We start from the raw sequence: 25,009 nt of genomic DNA, 5'->3' as shown, positions 1-25,009 counted from the left end.
CGCAATTAAAATAATTGAATGGTTTTATTCACAGAGACTGCGTGATATTTTATGGTTTTGTTACTGGGAATAATACCGGAAATTCCTCTGCGATAATGTCATTTACCTAACTGGAACTGGTCTGGCTTCCTTAACGTTGAATGATTCGATCTGTTTATAAAAGCGCAGTTTGTTCGCTGTGAACTCTTTCAATTTCCACCGTTTAAACTGTCGAGTACTACTTAGAAGTTATTATGTCGATTTACCGCTTGAAAAAGGTTTGTTTTCTTTCTGAAAACGGCAGATCAGAGTCTTTAATTAATACATGTGGCCGCCATTGAACGAAAACAACATTCCAAATGATGATTTGTCTTGACATCACACAGTTAGAGTTGAGTGGGTCCCCTCCCGGCCACGTAATATACTCGCCGATAATGGATTTTGATTGGGCCGTTTTTGTTGAAGACAATCAAAACAATAGATCCCTTCTGGGACAGGGCAGAATTTAATCTAGGTTTAATGAATAAATCAAATGATGATCTGACGTCACACAGGAAGAGATGAGTGGGTCCCCTCTCTCGTGATATGTGCCTCAATGATAGATTTTGATTGGGCCGCTTCTGGTGAAGACAATCAGAACAATACATCCCTACTAGGAAAGGACAGAGTTTCATGCATAAATTATCGTGCCGATTTGTGACTACGACAAAAAAAAAAAACAAAGATACCCGACCAAAACCTATAAACGGCCTGCCCTGCGGGCATTCCAGGTAAAAAAAAAAAAAAAGATACCCGACCCAAACCAAGACACGACCTGCCCTGCGGTCAGCGCTGTTCAGCTATTTTTACGTTCACGCACGCGACTCACACATCGCTTCTTATTTTATTTATGTACGTACAGCAAGCTCAACGTAGACACATCACACATAAAATTTACGCGACAGTGGAAATCAACCCTTACGGCCCGAGTAATAAACCGGATTGGTTTGGTCAAGCGAAATTAACCGGCGAAATATTAGATGGAGAAATTAGCGTATTATGTTCTAAATCAGAGCTAACTAATTATCACTAATTATCCCCATCGATCACAATGGCTTGATTGTAATGATCAGGTTAAGACTCTGTCACTGCAAGCAAGCAATACAGATAATACGATTGAGAAGTTGATGTAAAAAACGGATGTCCGGGAAGTAGTAGAGAAGCCCATACTCTTTAATTAACCCCATATATCACAATGGCTTGCTTCTGATGATGAGATAAAAAAAAGTATTTCTGGCGCTGGCATTAATAAAACATTCAATCACTATCTAGTGAGCAAGCAAGCAATACAAATAATACGATTGAGACTGATTGAGGTAAAAACGGATGTCCGAGATGTAGTAGGGTAGGCATTCAATACGATGAAGGGGAAAGACAAAAGCGGGGTATTACTTAAACTGTCTGGGTGCTTTCTATGATGAATACCGGCAAAAGAACTTGTTGTGATTTAATGCAAAACGATTGGCCAAAGGGAAGTTAACTGGCTTCTCCCAGCTTTGTTATCCAGGGTACAAAAATTGGATGGCATACCACAAATTTTCTCGCGCGTGTGGCCAAGGATTTTCACATTATCGGCTTAGAACTTCCTTGACCGGAAAAGGAAACTACGCAACAGACGCCTGTCTGGTGGGTTTAAAGATTCCGTTTCTTGCCCAAGCCTGTTACTTTCTTATAGAGTAACGACTGAGGTAAGAGAACATGAGAGTACGGAATCGCTGGTTATTAGACGTACTTGTCTTCATCATTGGACATGAATTTTTCAAAGGTAAGCCATTGTTCTCAAAAAGGCTTTCGCTCAGAAATCAGCTAAACAACGCCGCATTTTGAGTCCTATTTTAGTAGCGATGCTCTTCAAGACGAAAGCACATTCAGGTAGTTTGGTGGCCGTGGGGTTTGACAGGGAAAAAGACGAAATAATTGTCGAACTGAGCGACGCAAAGCACAGTCAGTAAGGCCCTTTTGCCATGTCGATTAAAACGAGCGCGTTTGTTAGTTCGGAAGTTTAGCATTGTTTCCTCATAGGAAGGTGCATGAAAAGGACACAGATAGCAACCAAAAATTATTCAACTAGAAATACGTGACTCGCAAAACCTCGCGAAGCTAGGGATTGGGTGGAAAGCCCACTTTACTTGTATTGAAGCATTAAATGAGGACATTAAAAGGTTTCTGAACATAGCAACTATTTTGATGAGCATGCTCTTTTCGTACTTCCACAGGCTCGTTTGCGGTTGAAATCTAGTTATGACACGACGAAATGTAAAAGGGACGTGTAGCGCTGTCGTGTTCGATGAATTTATTTCCCACGGAAAATTATTTTGCCGTGGCCACAAAACGTGTAATTTCTTCAATGCAATCTTTCACAAAAAAGATTTCTGGAAGAAAGGGAAAGGATTCTAACCCGGCATTGAACGCAAACTTTCCCTATGTATGCAAATTTTACTCCAACAAACTCCGTCTCACGTTAGCCTGTCTTCCAACCTTGTGTTGCCTGGCAACCTGCTCTTTGTCTGGCGTCATTCATATTTGTTTGCGCACTGTTGCCAGGCAACAACACGGACATCTTGAAAGATAAATATATAGAAAATATAGAAAAAAAAACTACACTTTCATCTCGACAAGCCTGTTTCCTGATCTCTCTCTCTCCAGGAAAAATCAAAACACAGTCTTCCTCTTTATATAAATATATTTTCCGCTTGAATTCACGCGGCTCAGCTCCCGAGCGCAGGCCTTCGGCCCGACAAAATAATGAATAATTTATTAACCTCGCTTCGCGAGGAATAATAATAATAATAATAATAATAATAATAATAATAATAATAATGATGATGATGATGATGATGATGATGATGATGATGATGATAATAATAAAACATTTCTATAGTATATTCTTGCTGCTCAAAGTTTTGTTTAAAAGTTTGCTTGGAATTAAGTTCTTCCAACAGCAATCAATGCAACATGGCTTTATCAGCCCTATCATCTTCAAACTGTTAAAGATGACGATTATGATGCTATGAAAAAATACAATGATCATATATCGTTCTGTTATTCTTTGCGGCCCCTGGAACCATTGCTCTGCAGGATAGATCCACAAAAGACGTTGTTAACCATTTACAACTGCCTTGAAAGATCGCACAGCTTCCACGCCCCTTCGTGCAATGATACGTACAATCAATTTTCTCAGAAACACTGACCGTAAAGCCAGGTTTAAGAACCGATACGTTATAAGAGGACTTTTCCCCAAAGTTCTCCTTCTTCGTTTACTTCCTGTCGGTTTGACGGGGTTTTGGATGCCCTGTAATTAAATCATGATATCCGCATTTATTTTCATTTTATGTGTTGGATTTTTTTTCTTTTCTTTCTTTCTTTTTTTCCCCCTTTTTTTTTTCTCTTAACTAAAGTCGGCGACACACTAGGCGATTTTCGCCACCGTTTCATGCGGACACACCGAAGATCTGGCACTTCAACCTTATTCCTACGCTTGAAGTCTCGCTGCTATCCCCAATTTTGAAAAGTCATGTTATAAAATCTCCCAACCTGATTGGTTGACTTTATTGGCGATTCGCAGTGATGAGCGCAATAAATTGCAGGAACGGGCACACTAAGCGATTTAATCGCCGATATCTGGCACGCCGATTGCGGCGATCGGCGAAGATCACAATCGCGGCAGACTTGGCTATTTTCGCCGATTGCGACGATCGCCGCAGCCTGTGAACAGGCTACCAAGTAGGGGATAGGGCGAAAAGAGTATGGTATGGTGGCAAGAAAGAAAAAAAGGAAGGGAGCCTCCCTTCCTTCCCTCGAGCACCATTTTTGTCTTGGTACTATACCACACTTAGGAGCCTGCGATTGGGCTACTCTCGGCGTATAAAATCGCGTAGTGTATCACCGGCTTAAATCAATTAAATAATTACAATAACCACGGCCCCATAAACCATCAATGACAAGTCTGTGTTTATCCGGGCCGGGGGAGGGGTGGAAACGAATCTTTTAAAATGTCAGTGCTAGTGACTAGATAAATTTCATATTTAACAGCAGGTATAAGATACTGTAAGCAACACAAAACCGAATAAAGTCTTTCTTAATGTGACGTCCATCATTCTTCCGAAACTATTCCACAATTTCTCACTCGTACTTGTCCCACCATAGCTTCTGGATTGGGGGATTATTTTAATAGCTCGCTTGTTTTTAGATTAATCTTAAGTAATTAATTAGACGTTCGGTGTCTGCAATTTGTGTTCAGTATTCTTCAACGCCACACAACCTTAAACTACTTTCATACATAATTTCAGTGTTTTGCGAAGTCAGTGGATTGAGTTTCAATACTGAGCCAAACAGGACAATAGTGGCATTGACTGGATCCAACCTAACATTCAAATGGAGCTTGAACCTCACTGCTGAAGAGGAAACAAAAGAAATGTTGGCGTCTTTTGGTACTTGGGATGAAAGTAACCATGAGATTTCACAGTATTTCCTAAGGATCGTTCATGAGTCGTCTGGTAAAGAAACTATGTATAACTTTTCAGCTGTGGCAAGGCGTTTGGTTTGGACGGGAGATTTATCACGCAATTACTATGTCTCCTTCCTGCTTATAAATGTTCAACCCACTGATTCGGGGAATTATGGGCTCGAAATTCGTGTGTATCAAGGTTTTTCTCCAAAAACGAAACAAGGGTGGTTTACTCTTTCTGTTCAGGTAACAAACATTTTTCTTTTTAGTCAGTCTAAGTCTACAACTGTTTTGTAATTCTCTGCAGTTTTTGTTGTTGTTTTTTTTTCTTTGTTTTGATATGTAATAATACACGATCGTAACCACTAGCGGAAAATTTTACAGTGACAGTAGAAAACTGAGCATATGATTGGCTAGCCTCTATTTCAATCAACTAAAAAAGGAGAGTTGTTATTGGTCATTATAGAAACTCACCCATACTGTCTTTTCCTTCAGGATCAACTAGTAAAGCCGACTGCAGGTAAGAATATAAAAATTCGTAAAAAGAATATGCTCATCAAACTAAGAAAATAGTTAATTTTCAGCACTCTCCACAAACATCAAAGAACAAACAAAGAGACTCAAGGCATACGCCTTAATACCAATCAATATTACCTTATTCGACAATACCAACTTAATGTTCCTTTTCTCAAGGAGCAAAAAAACGTATTTTAAAGCAAATCTGTACTGATTTTCGTTGTACAACATGTGATCCATTTTATTAATGTGAAAAAAATATTTCTGAGTTTATCTTTCCTTTTATAAACGAATTTTTGTTCTTATCTTGATATCTAGATACAAAAAATATTTCTCTGGAGGTGGAGGAAGGGAAAAGCCTAAATATTTCATGTCTTATTATCATGGAAGGAGACCGTCCAAATGTTGTGTGGATGAGGGACAAGATTGTCGTGCACAGAGGACCGAGCAAGTTCCTCTTTATTGAGAGTGTGAACAGATCGCAAGCAGGGAACTACGTCTGTATCTCACTGAGCACGACTGGACACAGAACGTCACCCATCACAGCTGTTTACGTATTGTGTGAGAAAATGATTCCAACTATTTCGTAATCTTATGTCTTAATAGTGACAGTGGCGGGTGCAGTGACAGCGTAAGTGACTGTGACAGTGACAGTGACAGTGGCAGTGACAGAAGCAATGATAGTGATAATGCCAGTAACAGAAACAGTAACAGCAACAGTAACAGCAACAGTGACAGTGACAGTGACAGTGGCAGTGAAAGTGGCAGTGACAGTGGCAGTGGCAGTAATAGTGACAGTGACAGTGACAGTGACAGTGGCCGTGAAAGTGGCAGTGACAGTGGCAGTGGCAGTAATAGTGACAGTGACAGTGACAGTGGCAGTGGCAGTGACAGTGGCAGTGACAGTGACAGTGACAGTGGCAGTGACAGTAGCAGTGGCAGTGGCAGTAATAGTGACAGTGACAGTGGCAGTGATAATGGCAGTGACAGTGACAGTGGCAGTGGCAGTGGCAGTGGCAGTGACAGTGGTAGTGACAGTGGCAGTGGTAGTGGCAGTGACAGTGGTAGTGACAGTGGCAGTGGTAGTGGGAGTGACAGTGGTAGTGACAGTGGCAGTAATAGTGACAGTGACAGTGGCAGTAATAGTGACAGTGACAGTAGCAGTGACCGTGGCAGCGGCAGTGATAGTGACAGTGACAGTGGCACTGACAGTGGTAGTGACAGTGGCAGTGGCAGTGGTAGTAATAGTGACAGTGACAGTGGCAGTAATAGTGACAGTGACAGTGACAGTGGCAGTTGCAGTGGCAGTAATAGTGACAGTGACAGTGACAGTGAAAGTGGCAGTGGCAGTAATAGTGACAGTGACAGTGACAGTGGCAGTGGCAGTAATAGTGACAGTGGCAGTGGCAGTGGCAGTAATACTGACAGTGACGGTGACAGTAAAAGTGATAGTGACAGTGATAGAAACAAGGACAGTGACAGTAACAGTGACAGTGACAGTGTCAGTGACAGTGATAGTGAAGTGACAGTGATGGTGACAGTGGCAGCGGCAGTGACATTTGACAGTGACAGTAATAGGGCCAATGACATGGGCAGTGACAGTTACTTCCCATGCGGTGTTCTTTACTTTTATATCGCAACTCTACGGTATGGTTACATACAGTCATTTCAACTAACGTTGTCGGTTCAAAGCATGAAGTTAAAAGACAAGACCGAAAGTTTACGTATGATTTTTATGAATATATTCATCAAAATCAGTCATGCCTGGAGAAAATAATAGGTTGTAATTAACAGTACAATGACCTGCACGTGCAGGGATGATTTTGATGAAATTATTCATAAAAAATAATCCCACAAAACATTGCGGTCTTGTCTTTTAGCTTTATTTTGATCCGACAACTTTAATCGAAATAGCTGTATGTTCATTTTATTACTTCGCAGATGGACCCAAGATCACCTCACGAAGACAAGGCGAAGTCATAGTGCTCGAAGGGTACGAGCTCCACTTGAGGTGTCAGGCAGAAGGCGCCCCCACCCCTCTTCTGACCTGGAGAAGGAATGGTGAAATCGTGCAGAGGAGAACTATTGATACAGACTTTATGCGCGGGAATGCCAGTAGAGATGACGAGGGAGTGTACGAATGCAAAGCTTCTAACTCAATAGGATCCGACAGTTACATTGTGGTGGTAAAGATAACAGTCGCTAGTTCACTTAGTCCTTCACTAAAAGGTAAGATGAGTTAGCACAGCAAGATCTTATCTAGTCTTAAATGTTAGTTTACGCTCTTCAAGGTTGCCTCATTGTTTTCTCTCCTTAACCGGAATGGAACTCGCTTTCCTCTAATTCAGAGTCTGTAATGAATGAAGACGACACACTGCTGCTGGAAAATGTCCTGATATCTATTTTCAAGTGAATTTTATTTAGACGTTATTTTGATGACTTCTTTAAGAGCGCACTTGTTAACCTACATGTACACGTTTCAGTACGCCTACCACACTGCTATGATTCATTCTTGGATACTATTGTCCCATTAAAACATAGTCCAGTATTAAATTATCAAAGAGTTCTCAAAAACTCTTTTTATTTGCAATACATATAAATATGCCTTTCCGTTATTTCCATTTTTACTCATTTGACAATGACGATATGAAGTCCTTGAAATGTCACGCTGTTTTACTATCGTTAATTTTCTTGTTGAAATTTTTCTCTAGATCGTTTTCCATCAGAGAAAAAAGAATTGATAAAAAAGACTGATTCCGAGGATTGGAATCCAGAGGAATTTTTCATTTTAACTCATTTGTTTAATGATATTGTTCAGGCAATAGAAGGACAGTTAAAAGTCTTATTATTCCATGATGACACACCCTGCGCCAAATTATTTCTAATTCTATATTGAAAGAAACTACACAGGGGATAGACTGCTAGCTAGGAAACAGAAGAACCTCATGAGCCACTGCAACGTCAATCATTGTGAGAGGTTCAGTACATTATGATCAGGAAATGATAACTATCTTTTCTTCTTTGTTGTTAATACTCACTGTAGGAACAGAAGCAGTAGTTTCTAAAGCTGAGCGCAGAAGGGGCGTCATTATTGGAATTGTTCTTACCGTTGTAATCTTGTGCATTGTTTTCATTGTGGTATTCTGTTACCGTCGGCGTCTGAGGAACCTTTGTGGTGGCATCGCAGAAAGAAGAGCTGGGAAAGGTAATTCTTTATTTTGTTTCACAGATGTCTGCCTTCCGAGAAAACTTCTGGTAAAATTTATTAAGTGCTCGAATCGAATGTGTCAATGAAAATGGACCAATGCAAGTCGTATCAACCATCTTTTATTTGTTCGAATTTTTAAAACTTTGTTTTTAAAACTTTTGTTTTGAAGCGTTACAAAAACTTTATGTTGACACTTATGTCCTTTATAAAAAAAATTGTTTTTTTGAATTGATTTATACTTAGCATTTCATTAAACGACGCGTGCAAGTCAGTTGTACGCGTAATACAGCACGCGCACTTTGGGCACGATTGCCAACAAAACTTCAGCTGCAGCCTTCTTTTTTTCCCCCAGAAACTTGAAATCGATCATTAATTTTCTTTTCTGAATACAGGAGGTGAAATATTAACGAAATTTATAGCGACAAATTGAACTTGAAAATCCATCTTGAGTAATTCATGAATAAAAACTTTCTACTACAAATGTTGATTATGCGGAGTTTTGCTCCGTGTGGCATTGAATTCCTCACACATTATAACGTCATGAAAAGTATTTTACCAGATGTTCTCTCTCGAAGAGTATGAAGATAGGAATTCGAGATTAGGATAATTGTAAATGTGATGCTTTTGTTTCTAGTTAGGGACTGTGCCAAAATTATGAGGAAGGGAAGGTTAAGGAACGTTGCAAAATAAGCAACGCGTATCAAAAATACCTCTCTTAAAAAACGCGAATTAAGTTATTGCCCATTCCTACACTTTCTTATTTTCTGTTTTTGACCTCATTCCTCAAAACAAATGCCCTCCTTTTCCCACACGCCCCTATGATTAAAATTTGTAATGGTAAAGAGAAAGTGCTCCTACTATGTGTAAGGTTTACTGCGACGATAATACTTATTCTGGAACTAAATATCTATTTTAAGTAATTCACTAACAAAATAACTTGATGTTCATTTTCGTTTTCAGATGGGAATTATAGTTTCAAAGAAATGTAAGTTCGTTTTTTTTTTAATTTAACTTATTTTCTTCATCCACTAAATTCTGATCACCATTACTGATATGGGAGAGAAAATACGAAACACCATATTTTCGAACTCCAAATGATACATATATTTGGAAGGACATTCCTTCAAAAGTTTCAAAACAGAAGGAATGAGTCTAAATAACGTAGTCCACACTTGTTGAATTAAAGAAAGAAATTAAAGGAAAAAGACACATTGAGTCTATGGAGATGGATAGAAGCGCTAGCTACCATAGCACTTGAACACCAGTCTCACGTTTATTCGGTTATCTAGGTGTTTGATGATAAGCCCTGTTGTGCGCATTATTTCTGTTCTAATGGCTATGCCCTTTTCATTGCTCTCTAGGGAAAGACTGGCTGAGGAAAATCTGACAGTGGAGAATATTCATGCATAGAGATTCATGCTCTTTAACAAGAAATCTCGAGAATTACACAGGCTCTTAGTAAAGGACCATGGTGACGCAGAAGGGTCCGTGTTAGCTGGTTAGTTAGCTGTTAGCTGTAAGCTATTAACTGTTAGTTAGTTAGCGGAGGCCCGTTTCTCGAAAGTCCCGGTAACTTAATGTTTTTTCACCGATCACACAGTGATTACAGACATGGTACTTGGCCAACGTTTTCATAGAATTAAAAGATTTTAAATTTTGGGGGGTTGGGGGTGGTGTTGTTGGGCAATAATCCAAAACTATATTTTAAAAAGTGTATGGACAATGAATAAATAAAACGAAAGAAAAAAAGATGAAATCTGCGGTTAAAATAAAAATTGTAGGATTTGATTGCACTCTTCTTCACATTTTTATATTTAAAAACTTTTTCTAGGGACGCTGAGGCTGAGATTAGCTATAGGTTATATTGAAACTAATATTCTGTCCATTTTTTTTTAATTACCTGTAAATAACTTTTTTTTTTATTACACTTTAACAGTAGCGGTCCAGTGTATTTAGTAAAAGAAGTTGCATTTCTATGTGTTTGTACATTTAATGTACTTTTAAACTTAATATACACTTACTGATGAAATAATAATAATAATAATAATTTTTGTTTTTTGTTTAGTTTGCTTAGAGTGAATTTTGGTTCAGTTCAACCCCCGAAAAATAGGTTTTCTGTGTGCATTGGTGTTTGTGTACTGTTTTTATTATGTCACGAACCTTATGGATTATTTTTAACTTAAGAACGTTTTAAACTCACATCTCAAAAATAATATTATTAAATAAGAACAGCCTCAGTTCAACATCCTCAGAAAGTATAAAATCAGTAGTGTATGAGTACCCTGTAGAGCTAGTAGTGCTGTTGCTTTTCCTGATCAAATTACAAGTTGTACTAATGTTTTGTGTTTTTTTTTTATTATTTCCTAATTAATTCTTTAAGTAGATTTAATAAAATGTTTACAAAACAATTTTGACTCTTTACATGGTGTCTATCTTGGTAAGAAACGATTAAAGGGAAGAACATAACAAACAAATTTAACAATACAACATTTAAGTCGAATTTCTCTTCAGGGACGAATAACCCAAAAACCCTCGACATTAGCTTTTGTAACGAATGAAACAAAATGCCTCGGATTTCCCAGTTCATTTGATAGTCAGCAGGTTTAAATATTGTAAACAATAAATTCGATACCAGCTTTTAACTCCCTACCTGGATCGCACGAGGTTGTGGTTTGATAGCGACTGCCTCGCTGCTACTTCCTCGTTGTCCCGGTTTTTTTCCCGAAGCACATTTTTCACTCCTCTGCAGAAATATATTCACCAGTGTTTTCCGATTTATCGCAGTATTCATTACCATCGAATTCTGAATCATAAACCACATGCATCTTCATGAGAATCGCCCCATATTCTATCGAGAGCGTCACGGTCACTTAATCTCCTCATCGTATTCAATATGGCGGCTCTAGAAAAACAAAGTCAGTTTCACCGTTCTGTACGGATCACCGATTGTCCTACTCTTTACCAGTCCCTTTGGGCTTTCTCCGATACAACCACTCAAAAGCAGAATGGTGTAATACTCCTTACATCCATGAGGGCGAAGTATTGGATCTGTTTTACATCTTAACTTCATATTAAGACTTCCTTTTCCCTTTTCGTCATGGGAATGCCAACTTTTATCTTTAGCCATCCATCTTCGTATTTTAATCTTTAATATCCATCTTTGACATGTCACTTGGTCATACACAAATTCTTTGGAGAACTAACTGAAGAAGTGCGCTACCGAAAACTTAAATTTAGGTGGATTTATACTGACAAGTTAATTTTACGCGCGTATTGATGTACATTTGGGTGGCTTTATGTACGCAAACAAAATAAGGGACCGTTCATTTTTTATGAGCATGGGGGGGCTGGTGGGATTTGGTTAATTGCCACTACGAAACTGTATGACCCCCCCCCCCCCTAGCATGCAATTTTTTTCCACATGCCCCCCCCCCCCAGCAGAACTATTTTTTTCTGATGACCCCCCCCCCCCTCCCGCCCAACCAGAAACAAATCATACTCCTAACTTTAACAAAACGCTTATGTACTGTTTATATCAAAGATAAACGTAATTGTTACTGTGATTTCTTTACAGTACTATTAACAAGTAACCGTTCTCTACTTAGGTAAAGATTTCTCTTGTTTAAAAAAACGTTTTATAGATAGCAACACGTTTACGGCAACGACAAACCCTAAATTTCCATTTAGATTCTCAAAGAAACTATAAAAATTAATCAAGCAAATGGTTAACGTGAAATTACTCCCCTTCGAGTAGAAACAATTAATACACGTACAGATTTGACTAACAAAATACGGATCGAAGCATACCAATCAACGATTACGAGTCATATTAAACAGAAAAAAACAGTGGACGCACAGATATCAGTCGCGTAGGTAAGGGTTAGATAGGGGTGTTCGTTGAGCCCCAAATCTTGCTTACTAGGGGGGTCCGGGGGCATGCTCCCCCGGAAATTTTTGAAAATCTAGGTTCCCAGAAACCTCATATCCTGCATTTTGAGACCCATTCTAGGCAAATCACAAATTTGTTTTACAGCAGCTTTTTGAGCTATATACATCATTCCTACGGCATAATTATTTCAACTTAAACAAGAAAGTTCAATGTACATTCCGCGCCCTGTCGAGTTCTGATAGCTATTCGATCTACTGATAGTCATACACCAAGCTGGTAAACTGCATCATTCTCGGGTGTAGGCCTTCGAACAAATTGACTATCTCGTCAAAATTGACAGGCATATCATATTTGATATGCATTAGAACCAGGGCAGACATTCTACTCTCTCGCATGGTACACCTCATGTAATTGCTCAACCTTCTCATTAAGTGCTTTTTCTTCCGCCATTACTGATCTGTAAAGGGGGTTCGTTCGAACCCCTCGAACCCCCCCTCCTACGCGCCTGGATATTAAAGTACTGCTATTAAAAATGACAGTTACAAGCTTTTCTGAAGATGGCTTACGGCTCAGATTTACCGTCAACTGAAGTCACCAACAACAGTTCTATTATTAAAACTAATCTGGATGTTCACACTAGGCATACTACTGAGTCTACTGATACTCCTGGGTTCAAATAATTTACTAATCAACAGTCTTTATAAAAGTGAGTACTATTAAAAAGAACATTAAACAATCTATTGATATAGTTCAGAGTACAACCACTTTGTAGAAAACTACTCCCCCAAGGATGATTCAATAGTGAGACTGATACGTTTTTATATTAATTTGAACTTGTACAAACATAGGTGTCTACCTCAGTTTATATTCATTATTGCTTTTCCAACAGATATGCTTCATTTCCTCAGTTGTTGTTAATATAAAATGCAGATTTCGACCTCAGTATGTAAAACAAATTAAAAGTGGTTAGGAAAATCGCATTGAATAAAATTGAAATAATATTCAATTTCTTCATCTGTTTCTGTGTTGAGCCACTTTCAATTTCCCCTACTAGCCAATTATTTCTGGTGACCCCCCCTCTTTCACTCATTTTTTTGGTAGCCCCCCCCCCCCTTTAGTGTCATTTTTTTCTCGTGGCCCCCCCCTAAATCCCACCAGCCGCCCCCCCCCCCCCCCATGCTCATAAAAAATGAACGGTCCCTAAGAAGGAACAAATCAAGGGCTTGCGTACACGTAAACAGGTCAGCGCTGTTAAGCTATTTTTACATTTACGCACGCGACTCACACATCACTTCTTGTTTTATTTATGTAGGTACAGCCAGCTCAACGTAGACACATCACACATAAAATTTACTCGGCATTGAAAATGAACCTTTACGGCCCAAGTAGTAAACCAGAATTGGTTTGGCTGAGCAAAAGCCGGCGAAATTTCAGATGAAGGAAATAGCGTATTATGTTCTAAATCAAAGGTGACTAATTATCACTAATTATCCCCATCGATCACAATGCCTTGGTTGTAATGATGAGGTTAAAAAAGTATTTCTGGATCCGGCTCTGTCGCTTCAAGCAAGCAATACAGATAGGTACGTAAAAACGGATGTCCGAGGTGTAGTAGAGAAGGCATTCAATACGATGAAGAGAAAAGATAAAAGAAGGGGATTACTTAACTGTCTGGGTGCTATCTATAGTGAATGCCGGTTAAATAAAATGTTTATGATTTAATGCAAAACGATAGGTTCAAGGGATGTTAACTGGCTTCTCCCAGCTTTGTTACCCATTTTCCTCGTGCGTGTGGCCAAGGATTTTCACATTATCGGCTTAGGACTTCCTTGACCGGAAACGGAAACTACGCAAGAACGCCTGTCTGGTACGTTTAAAGATGCAGTTTCTTGTACAAGTCTGTTAGTTTCTTATAGAGTAACGACTGAGGTAAGAGAACATGAGAGTACAGACTTGTCGGTTGTTAGACTTACTTGTCTTGATAATTGGACAAGAGCTTTTCAAAGGTAAGCCATTTTTCTGAACAGGGGCTTTCGCTTTATTTCTCAAAAATCAGCTAAACAAGCCGCATTTTGAGTCCTATTTTAGTAGCGATGCTCTTCAAGACGAAGGCACATTCAGGTAGTTTGGTGGCCGTGTGGTTTGACAGGAACAAAGACGAAATAATTGTCGCACTGAGCGACGCAAAGCACAGTCAGTAACGCCCTTTCACCATGTCGATTAAAACGAGTGCGTTTGTTAGTTCTGAAGTTTAGCATCGTTTCCTAATAGCAAGGTTCATGAAAAAGGCACAGATGGCAACCAAAAATTATTCAACTAGAAATACGTGACTTGCAAAAGCTCGCGAAGCTAGGGCTGGGTGGAAAGCCCTCTTTACTTCTGTTGAGGCATCAAATAAGGAGAATATAAAAGGTTTCTGAACATAGCAACTATTTTGATTAGCATGGTCTTTTTGTAGTTCCAAAGGCTCGTTTGCGGTTGAAATCTATTTATGACACGACGAAATGTACAACGGGCGTGCAGTGCTGTCGTGTTCGATGAATTTTTTCTTCCACGCAAAATTATTTTACCGCGGCCACAAAACGTGTCATTTCATCAATGCAATCTTTCACAAAAAAGATTTCTGGAAGAAAGGGAAAGGATTCTGCTGTGATATTTCCATCCAGTAAATATTTATGAACATTGCAGTTGAAATTTTATCCGGCGCTGAACTTAAATTTTCCCGATGTATGCAAATTTTGCTCCAACGTCGGCCTGTTGCTGCCTAGCAACCTCCCCTTTGTCTGACGTCATTCATACGTTGGTTGTGCACTGTTGCTAGGCAACAGCATGAACATCCTCAATTTTCCGCTCGAATTCGCGCGGCTGAGTTCCCCAGCGCAGGCCTTCGGCTCGAAAAATTTATTAACCTTACTAGTTCGCGAGGAATAAACTGTAAATTGTGAAAGCACTATAGCTAAATGTTTTTGAATTTGTCTTGAGACATATCGAAAGGTGGATAAATGCAAAAGCTTGGGTTACTGAATTTCAGACAGACAAATCACCTAAAAAATATCCATTTAGTCGAGGTAGATTTTCAATTGAGGCATATTAAACATATTGAAATTAGCCAATAGCTATACTTAAAAGAAAAATATCTATTGGGACGTCATAGTTTCGCTGCCAGATGTTTTCTCAAAGATCAAACTGATCGCGTTTTCCAATCTGATTGGTCAAAAAAATGACCTGATGCCAGTCGCGACATCCTTTTTGTGCAATTATTCATGATTTAATTACTTTGCATATACGAATACGGAAAATTTACGAACAGTGTGATGCATCGATTTGAATACGATTTTTATTATTATTATTATTTTTTTTTTTTTTTTTTAACAAGGTACTAGTAAGCAGCACACAGCAACGAAATCTTGTTCACTCAAGGGTTATTCTCCGTCCGCTTTCGTCAGATAACTACAGACTTCATCAGGGAGGTTGAAACAAAACTTATCTATACATAACTTTTACAATACAAATCACTTTCCCGTAAGGGTGTGAACAACAAAACACCCACAAGAAATCCGTGCAGTATATGACAAAAATCCTGCGTAGAATGTGTGATTTTTGGGTCTCACGGATTTAGGGTTAAATCCGTGAGCCGCAAAGGTTGCTGCTCAAAGTTTTATTTAAAACTTTGCTTGGGAAAAAAGTTCTTCCAACAGCAATCAATGCAACATGACTTTATCAGCCCCCCCACGGTCATTTGCAGACTGCAAACTGTTAAAGCTTACGATTCTGATGCTATAAAAAATACAATGTACATGTATAGTTTTGTTATTCTTCGCGGCCCCTGAGCTGGAACCATTGCTCCGCGGGACAGATCCACAAACGACCTTCTTTAACATTTACAACTGCCTTGAAAGATCGCACAGCTTCCACGCCCCTCCAGGCAATGATAAGTATAATCGGTTTTCTCACAAACTCCATGTTTAAGAACTGACATGTAATGAGAGGACTTTTCCCAAAACTTCTCTTTCTTAGTTCTCTCCGTGTCGGTTTCACTGGATTAATTGCTTTGCGACGAAATCTGCAATATATCAAAGGGTTTTTGATACCCTGTAATTAAATCATGTTATCCACATTTGTTTTCTGTCTTATGTTTTGGATTTGTTCTTTCTTTTATTATTATTTTTTCCTTAACTGAGCAAATAGAAAAAGAAAAAATAAAATGTGTTGAATAAGTCGTTTCTAGATCGCCTTTTTAAACAAGTTAAGTTTGAAGTTATTTTTTTTAAAAGAACCTTGTCAACCAGAGACCATACATATTCAAAAATGTGCCTCCACCAGTTCCCCAGAATGATATCCCCCTTAACTACTCTCAATTTGCTCTTAGTTTTTGACGGAGTCCAAGGAGTTGATTTCTATACAAAGCCAAACAGAACAGTTGTAGCATTTATTGGATCCACTCAAACATTTACATGGCGCCTGAACCTCAGTGCAGAGGAGAAAACAAAAGAATTGAAAGCAGAGTTTGGTCCTTGGGATGAACAGTACAAGTGGCTCAAAAGCTATTTTATTACCTTCACTCGCAACCCGTCAGGACAGGAAAATGAAACAAAAGGAGATCACACAATGGCGCGGCGTTTGTCTTGGACGGGAGATTTGTCACGCAATTCTTTCGCCGCCTTCCAGCTCACAAATATTCAACACAATGATACGGGGAAGTATGGGATCAAATTTACTGTGGGTGGTTTTCCTCCACATGACTATTATGAATGGTTTCTCCTTTCTGTTGAGGTATCAAACATTTTTCCTTTTAGTCAATCTGGGTTTGCAGTTTTTGTTGTTGTTGTTGCTTTTATGTAATGCATGGTCGTAACGTGATAAATCGCAGATTTGAAAGGAAACATCAAGCGGAAAATTCTATGATGACCATAGAACACCGAGCACCTAATTGGCTGACCTCATCAGTAAAGATACTCACTCATACTGTCTTTTCCTACAGGAACAACCAGTGAAGCCGAATGCAGGTAAAAATATAAAAATATTTAAAAAGAATACGCTTATCAAACTAAGAAAATAGCATTTTTTAAGCACTCTCCACAAACAACAAATAAAAAACAAACAGACTCAAGGCATACACGTGCACCTTAAAATACCAATCAATATTACCTTATTCGGAAAGACCAACTTAATGTTCCTTTTCTCAAGGAAAAAAAATATTTTAAAGCAAATCTGAACTGAATTTCGTTGTACAACATTTGATCCTTTTTTAACAGTGTGAAAGAAATATTTCTGAGTGTCCTTGCCTTTCCTTTAATAAACCAATTTTTGTTCTCATCTTGATATCTAGATACGAAAAACATTTTTCTGGAGGTGGAGGAAGGGAAAAGCCTAAATATTTCATGTCGTATTATCTTGGAAGGAGACCGTCCAAATGTTGTGTGGATGAGGGACAAGATTCTCGTGCACACAGGACAGAGCAAGTTCCTCTTTATTGAGAGGGTGAACAGATCGCAGGCAGGGAACTACGTCTGTATCTCACTGAGCCCGACTGGAAACAGAACGTCACCCATCACAGCTGTTTATGTATTGTGTAAGTATATGATTCCAATCATTTCGTGATCTGATGTCTTAATAGAAATGTAAATGTGACTTCGGCACCTGGATGTTCTTTCTCGCCAACGACATGCATGTCACCAACAGAATTGGCAGTGGCAGCGACAGTGATAGTGGCAGTGGCAGTGGCAGTGGCAGTCATAGTGAAAGCAAAAGTGGCAGTGACAGCTAATGAAAGTGACAGTGACAGTGACTGTGACGGTAGAAGTGGACGTGACAGTGACATAGTGCCAGTGCCAGTAAAAGTGAAAGTGAAAGTGACAGTGACAGTGTCTGTAACAGTGGAAATGACAGTGACAATGACGGTGGCAGTGGCAGTGACATTGACAGTGACGGTGGTAGTGACAGTGACTGCGTCAGTGACAGCGTCAAAGACAGTGAAAGTGACTTTCACAGCACCAGTGACAGTTACAGTGACGGTGGCAGTGGCAGTGACCGTGACAGTGACATTGACAGTAATAGTGGCAATGACATAGGCAGTGACAGTGGCAGTGGCAGTGACAGTGACAGTGGCAGTGGCAGTGGCAGTGACAGTAATATTGCCAATGACATAGGCAGCGACAGTGGCAGTAACAGTGACAGTAACAGCTCCAGTGACAGTTACAGTGACCGTGGCAGTGGCAGTGATTGTGACAGCACCAGTGACAGTTACAGTGTCGGTGGCAGTGGCAGTGACATTGACATTGACAGTGACAGTGACTGACAGCACCAGTGATAGTTACAGTGATAGTGGTAGTGACAGTGACTGTGACAGTAACAGCTCCAGTGACAGTGACAGCACCAGTGACAGATAAGGTGACGGTGAAATTGGTCGTGACAGTGACAGTGGCAGTGACAGTAACAGCTCCAGTGACAATGACAGCGACAGTGACAGTAACAGCTCTAGTGACAGTGACAGTGACAGTGACAGTGACAGTGGCAGTGACATTGACAGTGACAGTGAATGACAACACCAGTGACAGTTACAGTGACGGTGGTAGTGACAGTGACTGTGACAGCACCAGTGACAGATAAGGTGACGATGAAATTGGTCGTGACAGTGACAGTAACAGCTCCAGTAACAGTGGCAGTGACAGTAATAGCTCCAGTGACAGTGACAGTGACAGTAACAGCTCCAGTGACAGTGACAGTGACAGTAACAGCTCCAGTGACAGTGACAGTGGCAGTGACAGTAACAGCTCCAGTGACAGTGACAGTGGCAGTGACATTGACAGTGACAGTAATAGTGGCAATGACATAGGCAGTGACATTTGCTTCCCTTGTGGGGTTCTTTACTTTTATATATGGGATCTCTATGGTATGGTGAGATATTAATGTTCATTTCATTACTTCGGAGATGGACCCAAGATCACCTCACGAAGACAAGGCAAAGTTGTCGTGCCCGAAGGGTACGAGCTCCACTTGAGGTGTCAGGCAGAAGGCGTCCCCACCCCTCTTCTGACCTGGAGAAGGAATGGTGAAATCGTGCAGAGGAGAACTTATGATACAGATTTTATACGCGGGAATGCCAGTAGAGATGACGAGGGAGTGTACGAATGCCAAGCTTCTAACTCAGTAGGATCCGACAGTTACATTGTGGTGGTAAAGATAACAGTTGCTACTTCACTTAGTCCTTCACCAAAAGGTAAAATGAATTAGCACAGCAAGATCCTATCTAGTCTTAAATGTTAGATTACGCGCTTCAAGGTTGTCACATTGTCTTCTCTGCAGTACCTGAACGGAACTCGCTTTCCTCTAATTCAGAGACTGTAATGAATGAAGACGAGACACTGCCGCTAAAAAATGTGCTGATATTTATTTTCAAGTGAATTTTATTTATACGTTATTTTGATGAGTCCTTTACTAGCGGACTTGTCAATGTATGGGTACACGTTACAGCACGCCTACCACACCACCATAATTCATTCTTGGATACTATTGTCCCATTAAAACATAGTCCAGTACTAAGTTATCAAACAGTTGTCAAAATCTCCTTCTCTTTGCAATTTATTTATTTGCGGAGATAAAAGAATTGTTAAAAAAAAAGACCGATTCCGAGGATTTGAATCCACAGCAATTTTTTTACTACATTACTTGCAAAAAAATTCGGACGTTAAAATTTCGGACGTTTTATTTCGGACGTTTAATTTTCGGACACCTTTTCCCTCATTTCGGACAGTTTTCGAACAAACATTTCGGACACTGGGCAGAAACATGCCTAATATAAATTTACGACTAAAAAACATGAATTAGACTGAAATAAAATCTGTGAAAATGATAGTTTTTCTGTACCTTCAAGGTTTTACAGCCGGATACACCAACAAGAAAATAACACAAACTCAATAAATCTTATACGTCAAGCAGTGTCTCAAATATTTTCCTTTCCAGTGATAAAAAGAACAACTGAGCAAAGTCGCCTAATCCGAATTCTAGCCATATCATGTATATTGGCTTTGAATATGTGATGCCGTCGCCCAGAAATACTTTTAAAGTTTTTATACTATACTGTAAAAATTTCGGACACTTAAAATTTAAAAATTTCGGACGGTTTTATTTTCGGACACTATTTTTGTCCGTATTTATAATCGTCCGAAATTTTTTGCAAGTAATGTAATTTTGTTAATGATATTGTCCAGGCAATAGAAGGACATTTAACTCTTATTGCATGATGACAAACACTGCATCAAATTATTTTGTAATTCTATATTGAAAGAAACGATACAGGGGAAAGACTGCTAGCTAGGAAATAAAAGAACCTCATGAGCCATTGCAGCCTCAATCATTGTGAGAGGTTCAGTACATTATGATCAGGAAATGATAACTATCTTTTTTCTTTGTTGTTAATACTCACTGTAGGAACAGAAGCAGTAGTTTCTAAAGCTGATCGCAGAAGGGGCGTCGTTATTGGAATTGTTCTTACCGTTGTAATCTTGTGCATTGTTTTCATTGTGGCATTCTGTTATCGTCGGCGTCTGAGAAACCTCTGTGGTGGCATTGCAGAAAGAAGAGCTCCAAAGGGTAATTGTTTATTTTCTTTCACAGATGTTTACCTCCGGTAAAAACATCTGGTAAAATCTATCAAATTCTCGAATCGAATTGGTCAATGAAAATGAACCAATGCAAGTTCTGTGAACTCTTTTTTTAGCGCGAATTTTTAAAACTTTGTTTTGCACGGGCATAGACAGGAGCGTTACAAAAAAATATAGGTTGACACTTCTGTCCTTTGTAAAAAATATTTTTTTGGATTGATTTAAGCCTAGCATTTTATTAAACGACGCGTGCAAGTAACTTGTACGCGTAATACTGCTTGCGCATTTTGGGCAAGATTGTGAACAAAACAGCCTTCTTTTTTCCCAGAAACTTGAAATCGATCATTAATTTTCTTTTCTGAATACGGGAGGTAAAATATGAACGTCCTTTTCATCTTCAAAACCCCATCTTGCGTAATTCTTGAATGAGGACTTTCTGTTACAGATGTTGAGCCTGCGCAGTTTTGCTACGTGTAGTATTGAATTCCTTACACATTATAACGTCGTGAAAAAGTATTTTACAAGATTTTCTCTCTCGAAGAGTGTGAAGATATGGATACGGGATGAGGATAATTGTAAATGTGATGCTTTTGTTTCTATTTAGGGTTTGTGCCAAAATTGTGCGGAAGGGATCGTTGCAAAATGGGCAACCTGTTTTAAACATACCTCTCCTGAAAAAGTGAATTTAGTTATTGCTTATTCCTACACTTTCTGAGTTTCTGTTTTCGACCTCATCCCTTAAAACAAATGCCCTCCTTTTCTCAACACGCACCCATACGAATAAAAGTTTGAATTGTAAAGGAGAAAATGTTCTTACGATATGCAAAGTATACCACGACAAATTACCTATCATACTTATTCTGGAAACTAATATATCTTTTAAGTAATTCACTTATAATAAAATAACTTGAGTTTCTTTTCTTGTTTTCAGATGGGAATTATAGTTTCAAAGAAATGTAAGTGCGGTTTTATTTTAATTATTTGACTTATTTTCTTTATCCACTAAATTCTGATCACAGTTACTGATATGAGAGAGAAAATATGAAACACCATATTTTCGAACTCCAAATGATATATATATTTGGAAGGACATTCCTTCAAAATTTCAAAAGAGGAAGAATGAGTCTAAATAACGTAGTCCACACTTGTTGAATTAAAGAAAGAAATACGTACATATACAAATGAAAAAGACACATTAATTCTATGGAGATTGATGGAAACTAGCATAGCACTTGAACACCATCTCAAGTTTATTCGGTTATCTAGTTGTTTGATGAGAATCCCTGTTAGGCACTTTTTTTCTGTTCTAATGGCTATGCCCTTTTCATTTTTCTCTAGAGAAACACTGGTCGACGAAAATCTGACAGTGGAAAATATTCATGCATAGAGATTCAAGCTCTTTAACTCGAAATCGCGGCTCTTAGTAAAGAAGCAGGATGACGCAAGACTGATCGTGTTAGCTTGTTAGTAAGCTCTTAGTTAGTTAGCTCGGCCCAGTTGTTCAAATCCCGATTAATCTAATCCTGGGTTAAGGTCAACTTTGATTCGAGTTTAATTGCTAATCAGTGAGGACTGTTTGTTCGTTGGTTTTGACGTAGGCTTATCATTAACTGTAGCTTAAAATTAGCTTTTCAAAACATTTTAAATGAGCAAGATGAAAAGACCATGCCAGATAATTGTTAATCGGTGATTAGCGTTAATCAGCTTGCGAACAACCAGCCCCTGTTTTCTAATCTTGTCGTCAACCACTCGCTCAGGCTCTTATAGTTGAACAACCGCCAATAGCCTAAGTGGTAGGTGATAAAAAGAAAGTCAACAGGGGAGGGCATATTTTCAATTACTATCAAACTTTTTGCTGCACAACAATCCTATCCACAGCGCTACACTACTGTGAAAGGGGCGCCTCCCAAAAAAAATTATGTCTCAATTTAATGTGATGAGGTAACGAACTACTGAAAAGCTCACAAGAACAGTGGGAATTCATTTACATGAGTGTAATATCGGCACTAAATGAAAGCATTTTAAAGGGATGCTAGCTCCATTTTGGATCAAAGCAGTTAAACCTAAAAGAACGGTTAAATTTATCATGACAACCTATCCTTCCGGATGGAGGATTATCAGTTGGAATTGCCTGGTCGGCGGATTTTTGCAATAGGTTACTAAATTAGACAGGCTTATGGTAGATTATAGATACATATTTTCTAAGGATGTCCAGAGTTATTAATAAAGATCAAAAAGGCATCAAAGGCTATATAATTCTTCATGCTTGTTTGCGATCGCCACCTAAATACGTAGAACTAGTCTTACGTTCTACACGGATGAACTCGAGTTGACTGTTTGTGGTACAAGACACATTAATTAAGAGCAAGTGCACAAAAATATCGATCAAAGCGCGGCCACGATTAAAATTTAATCTACCTTCATTTGGAGTTTGTAGCAAGGTATTAGTGAGTTTTGAAAGGTTTCGAGGTTTATTTTCAAAAATACGGCCGAATTTTAGAAATATATGAGAAAATCGATTTCGCGCTCTCGCTGGCCAAAGAATGTCCGAATAAATTAACAAAAATTAGCATTCGGAAGAACGCTCTCGGCGGTGATAATCGCTGAGGCTATATCATCGAAAAGTTGGAACTGAACTTAAAGAAATAATTATTTGGCACTAAATATCAGTTTGTTTTTTGGATGTAGATGATATTCCTTAATGCGAAAAAACACATTCTTTGATATAGATCTAATAACAGCTTTGGTAAAGCGAGTTTGACCTTATAATTACAAACTGAGTTTTCGATATGTGGCCACTCTCCAATCGGGTTAATTTTACGGCTATAAAGTGTGCAAAGAACTCGTCTTACACTGCATATAAAAATTGGTTTGGGTTATTTAACCAAGGCTTCATAATACGCCATCGAAAACTGAGTAGTTTGACTGAAATATGAGCTCATTAGCATATTGTCACGCAAAGCGAACTCAGGTTTTGATTTAAATTATGAATCTAAACTCCTGCTTCATACTTAAAAAGGCTGACTTACTCCAGCGTGTGCTCCAGCAATGGCCCATGTGACGCGTCGTTTTCAGAAACGAAAGGTAACTTCGTTGAAAGTGAAAAAACGTTTGGTCAATCGTCGCCAGTTATCGTTAGTAATGCGTGACGCTCGGGTATGAAGTATGACATTGTCACGCATACCGATAAAGTGAAGTTTGGAAGATCGAATTAATTTCATCTGTCCTTATGATTTGGTGACGAATTCAGTAGGTTTGTGTTAGTGAAATATTGTATACCGGTTCCAATACAACTTAATACCGTGTTTTGGGCACGGTCGAATAACTTGGGTAGCTTATATATCGGGGAGGTGAGGTGGGGACATGGGGTTCTAAAGGGGGGGGGGGGGGTGGCTTATAAGCGGTATTTAAAAAAAAAATAAATAATAATAATAATAATAATAATAATAATAATGATTATAAAACTATGGCAAAGATCAGGCAAGAAACGAATTTAAGACTAAGTTCAGGGATTTCAACATTTCTTTCGCATGTAAGGCGTTTGTCAGCTGATGCAGGGAAGAGAAGTGTAATTGCTTTGTTGCGCTTATTTTCATCACATCTGTAATCTAGTGTTATTTATACTTATATATATTTGTATCGTAATTAGCTTTTAGCTGATGAAGGGCCCCTCTGGATACCAGCCTAGTTTGCGGATGAGCCTTCCTGATTAAGTAACGTTAACTAATTCTAACCCGTTTGCATTGTACACACGTGTGTACATATTTGGTTAATGGAAAAACAAAAATAGAACTGGCCGATTTAGAAAAACTTCCTTTCGGATAAAAAGGGGACAAAAGGAAGAAATCCGCTGCCCAAATGTACTCCAGCCTCAAAAAGCCTGCGCACATTAACATCATTACACCTGTGTAAACATTCAAATTGAATTATCAATCTAATTAGCTTTTCACAGGAATATATCACGAAATTTTAATTTCTGTAATAATTTGTCCGAAGTCAGCAAGCCTAAGTAGCAGAAAACATTTTGCTTCTGGTGTTTTGATGGGAACGGAAGGGAAAAAAACATCGTTTAGGGGAGTGGATTGTGCTCTCTCCACGTTCTCCTCGGTGTTAGCGAGCTTAGTCAATCTCGTATCCAGGGTCTTCAGGCTTTTTGGTCAGCGGGGCAACGCCGGGAAGACTCTGGGGACATCGAATTTTATTACCGCAGGATTTCTGCGGTAAAACAATGGAAACCGTTACGGAACAGCCAATCAAAAAAATTGAATTTTTTCGATGTCCCCAGAGTCTTCCCGGCGTTGCCCTGCTGACCAAAAAGCCTAAAGACT

The 25,009-nt window shown here is 39.0% G+C and overlaps 1 protein-coding gene across 6 annotated transcripts in view; it reads left to right on the top strand.

Annotated features, from left to right (window-relative positions):
* Positions 1-22,937, top strand: part of LOC146469743 (cell surface glycoprotein MUC18-like) — a 37,615-nt gene extending 14,678 nt beyond the window's left edge. For 2 of the 6 annotated variants that reach the window (XM_085122901.1, XM_085122905.1), the window contains exons 5-8: positions 6,923-7,210; positions 8,025-8,186; positions 9,150-9,174; positions 9,551-10,597. In XM_085122901.1, coding sequence (XP_084979027.1) covers positions 6,923-7,210; positions 8,025-8,186; positions 9,150-9,174; positions 9,551-9,599 — 524 coding nt within the window. In that variant the 3' untranslated portion in view covers positions 9,600-10,597. Of the gene's footprint in view, positions 1-1,414; positions 1,784-4,307; positions 4,712-4,960; positions 4,986-5,299; positions 5,543-6,922; positions 7,211-8,024; positions 8,187-9,149; positions 9,175-9,550; positions 10,598-13,960; positions 14,085-16,447; positions 16,852-17,059; positions 17,085-17,407; positions 17,651-19,009; positions 19,298-20,508; positions 20,671-21,612; positions 21,638-22,019 lie in introns of those variants that run through there. The other 4 variants (XM_085122903.1, XM_085122902.1, XM_085122904.1 and 1 more) reach the window with 4 other exon arrangements.
* Positions 22,938-25,009: the final 2,072 nt, after the last annotated feature.

Source organism: Pavona decussata, unplaced genomic scaffold (genome assembly GCF_977016875.1).
Source record: "Pavona decussata unplaced genomic scaffold, jaPavDecu1.1 SCAFFOLD_119, whole genome shotgun sequence".
Taxonomy (NCBI): domain Eukaryota; kingdom Metazoa; phylum Cnidaria; class Anthozoa; order Scleractinia; family Agariciidae; genus Pavona; species Pavona decussata.
The sequence above is the reverse complement of the archived record's forward strand: the minus strand, read 5'-3'. Positions and strand labels throughout refer to the sequence as shown.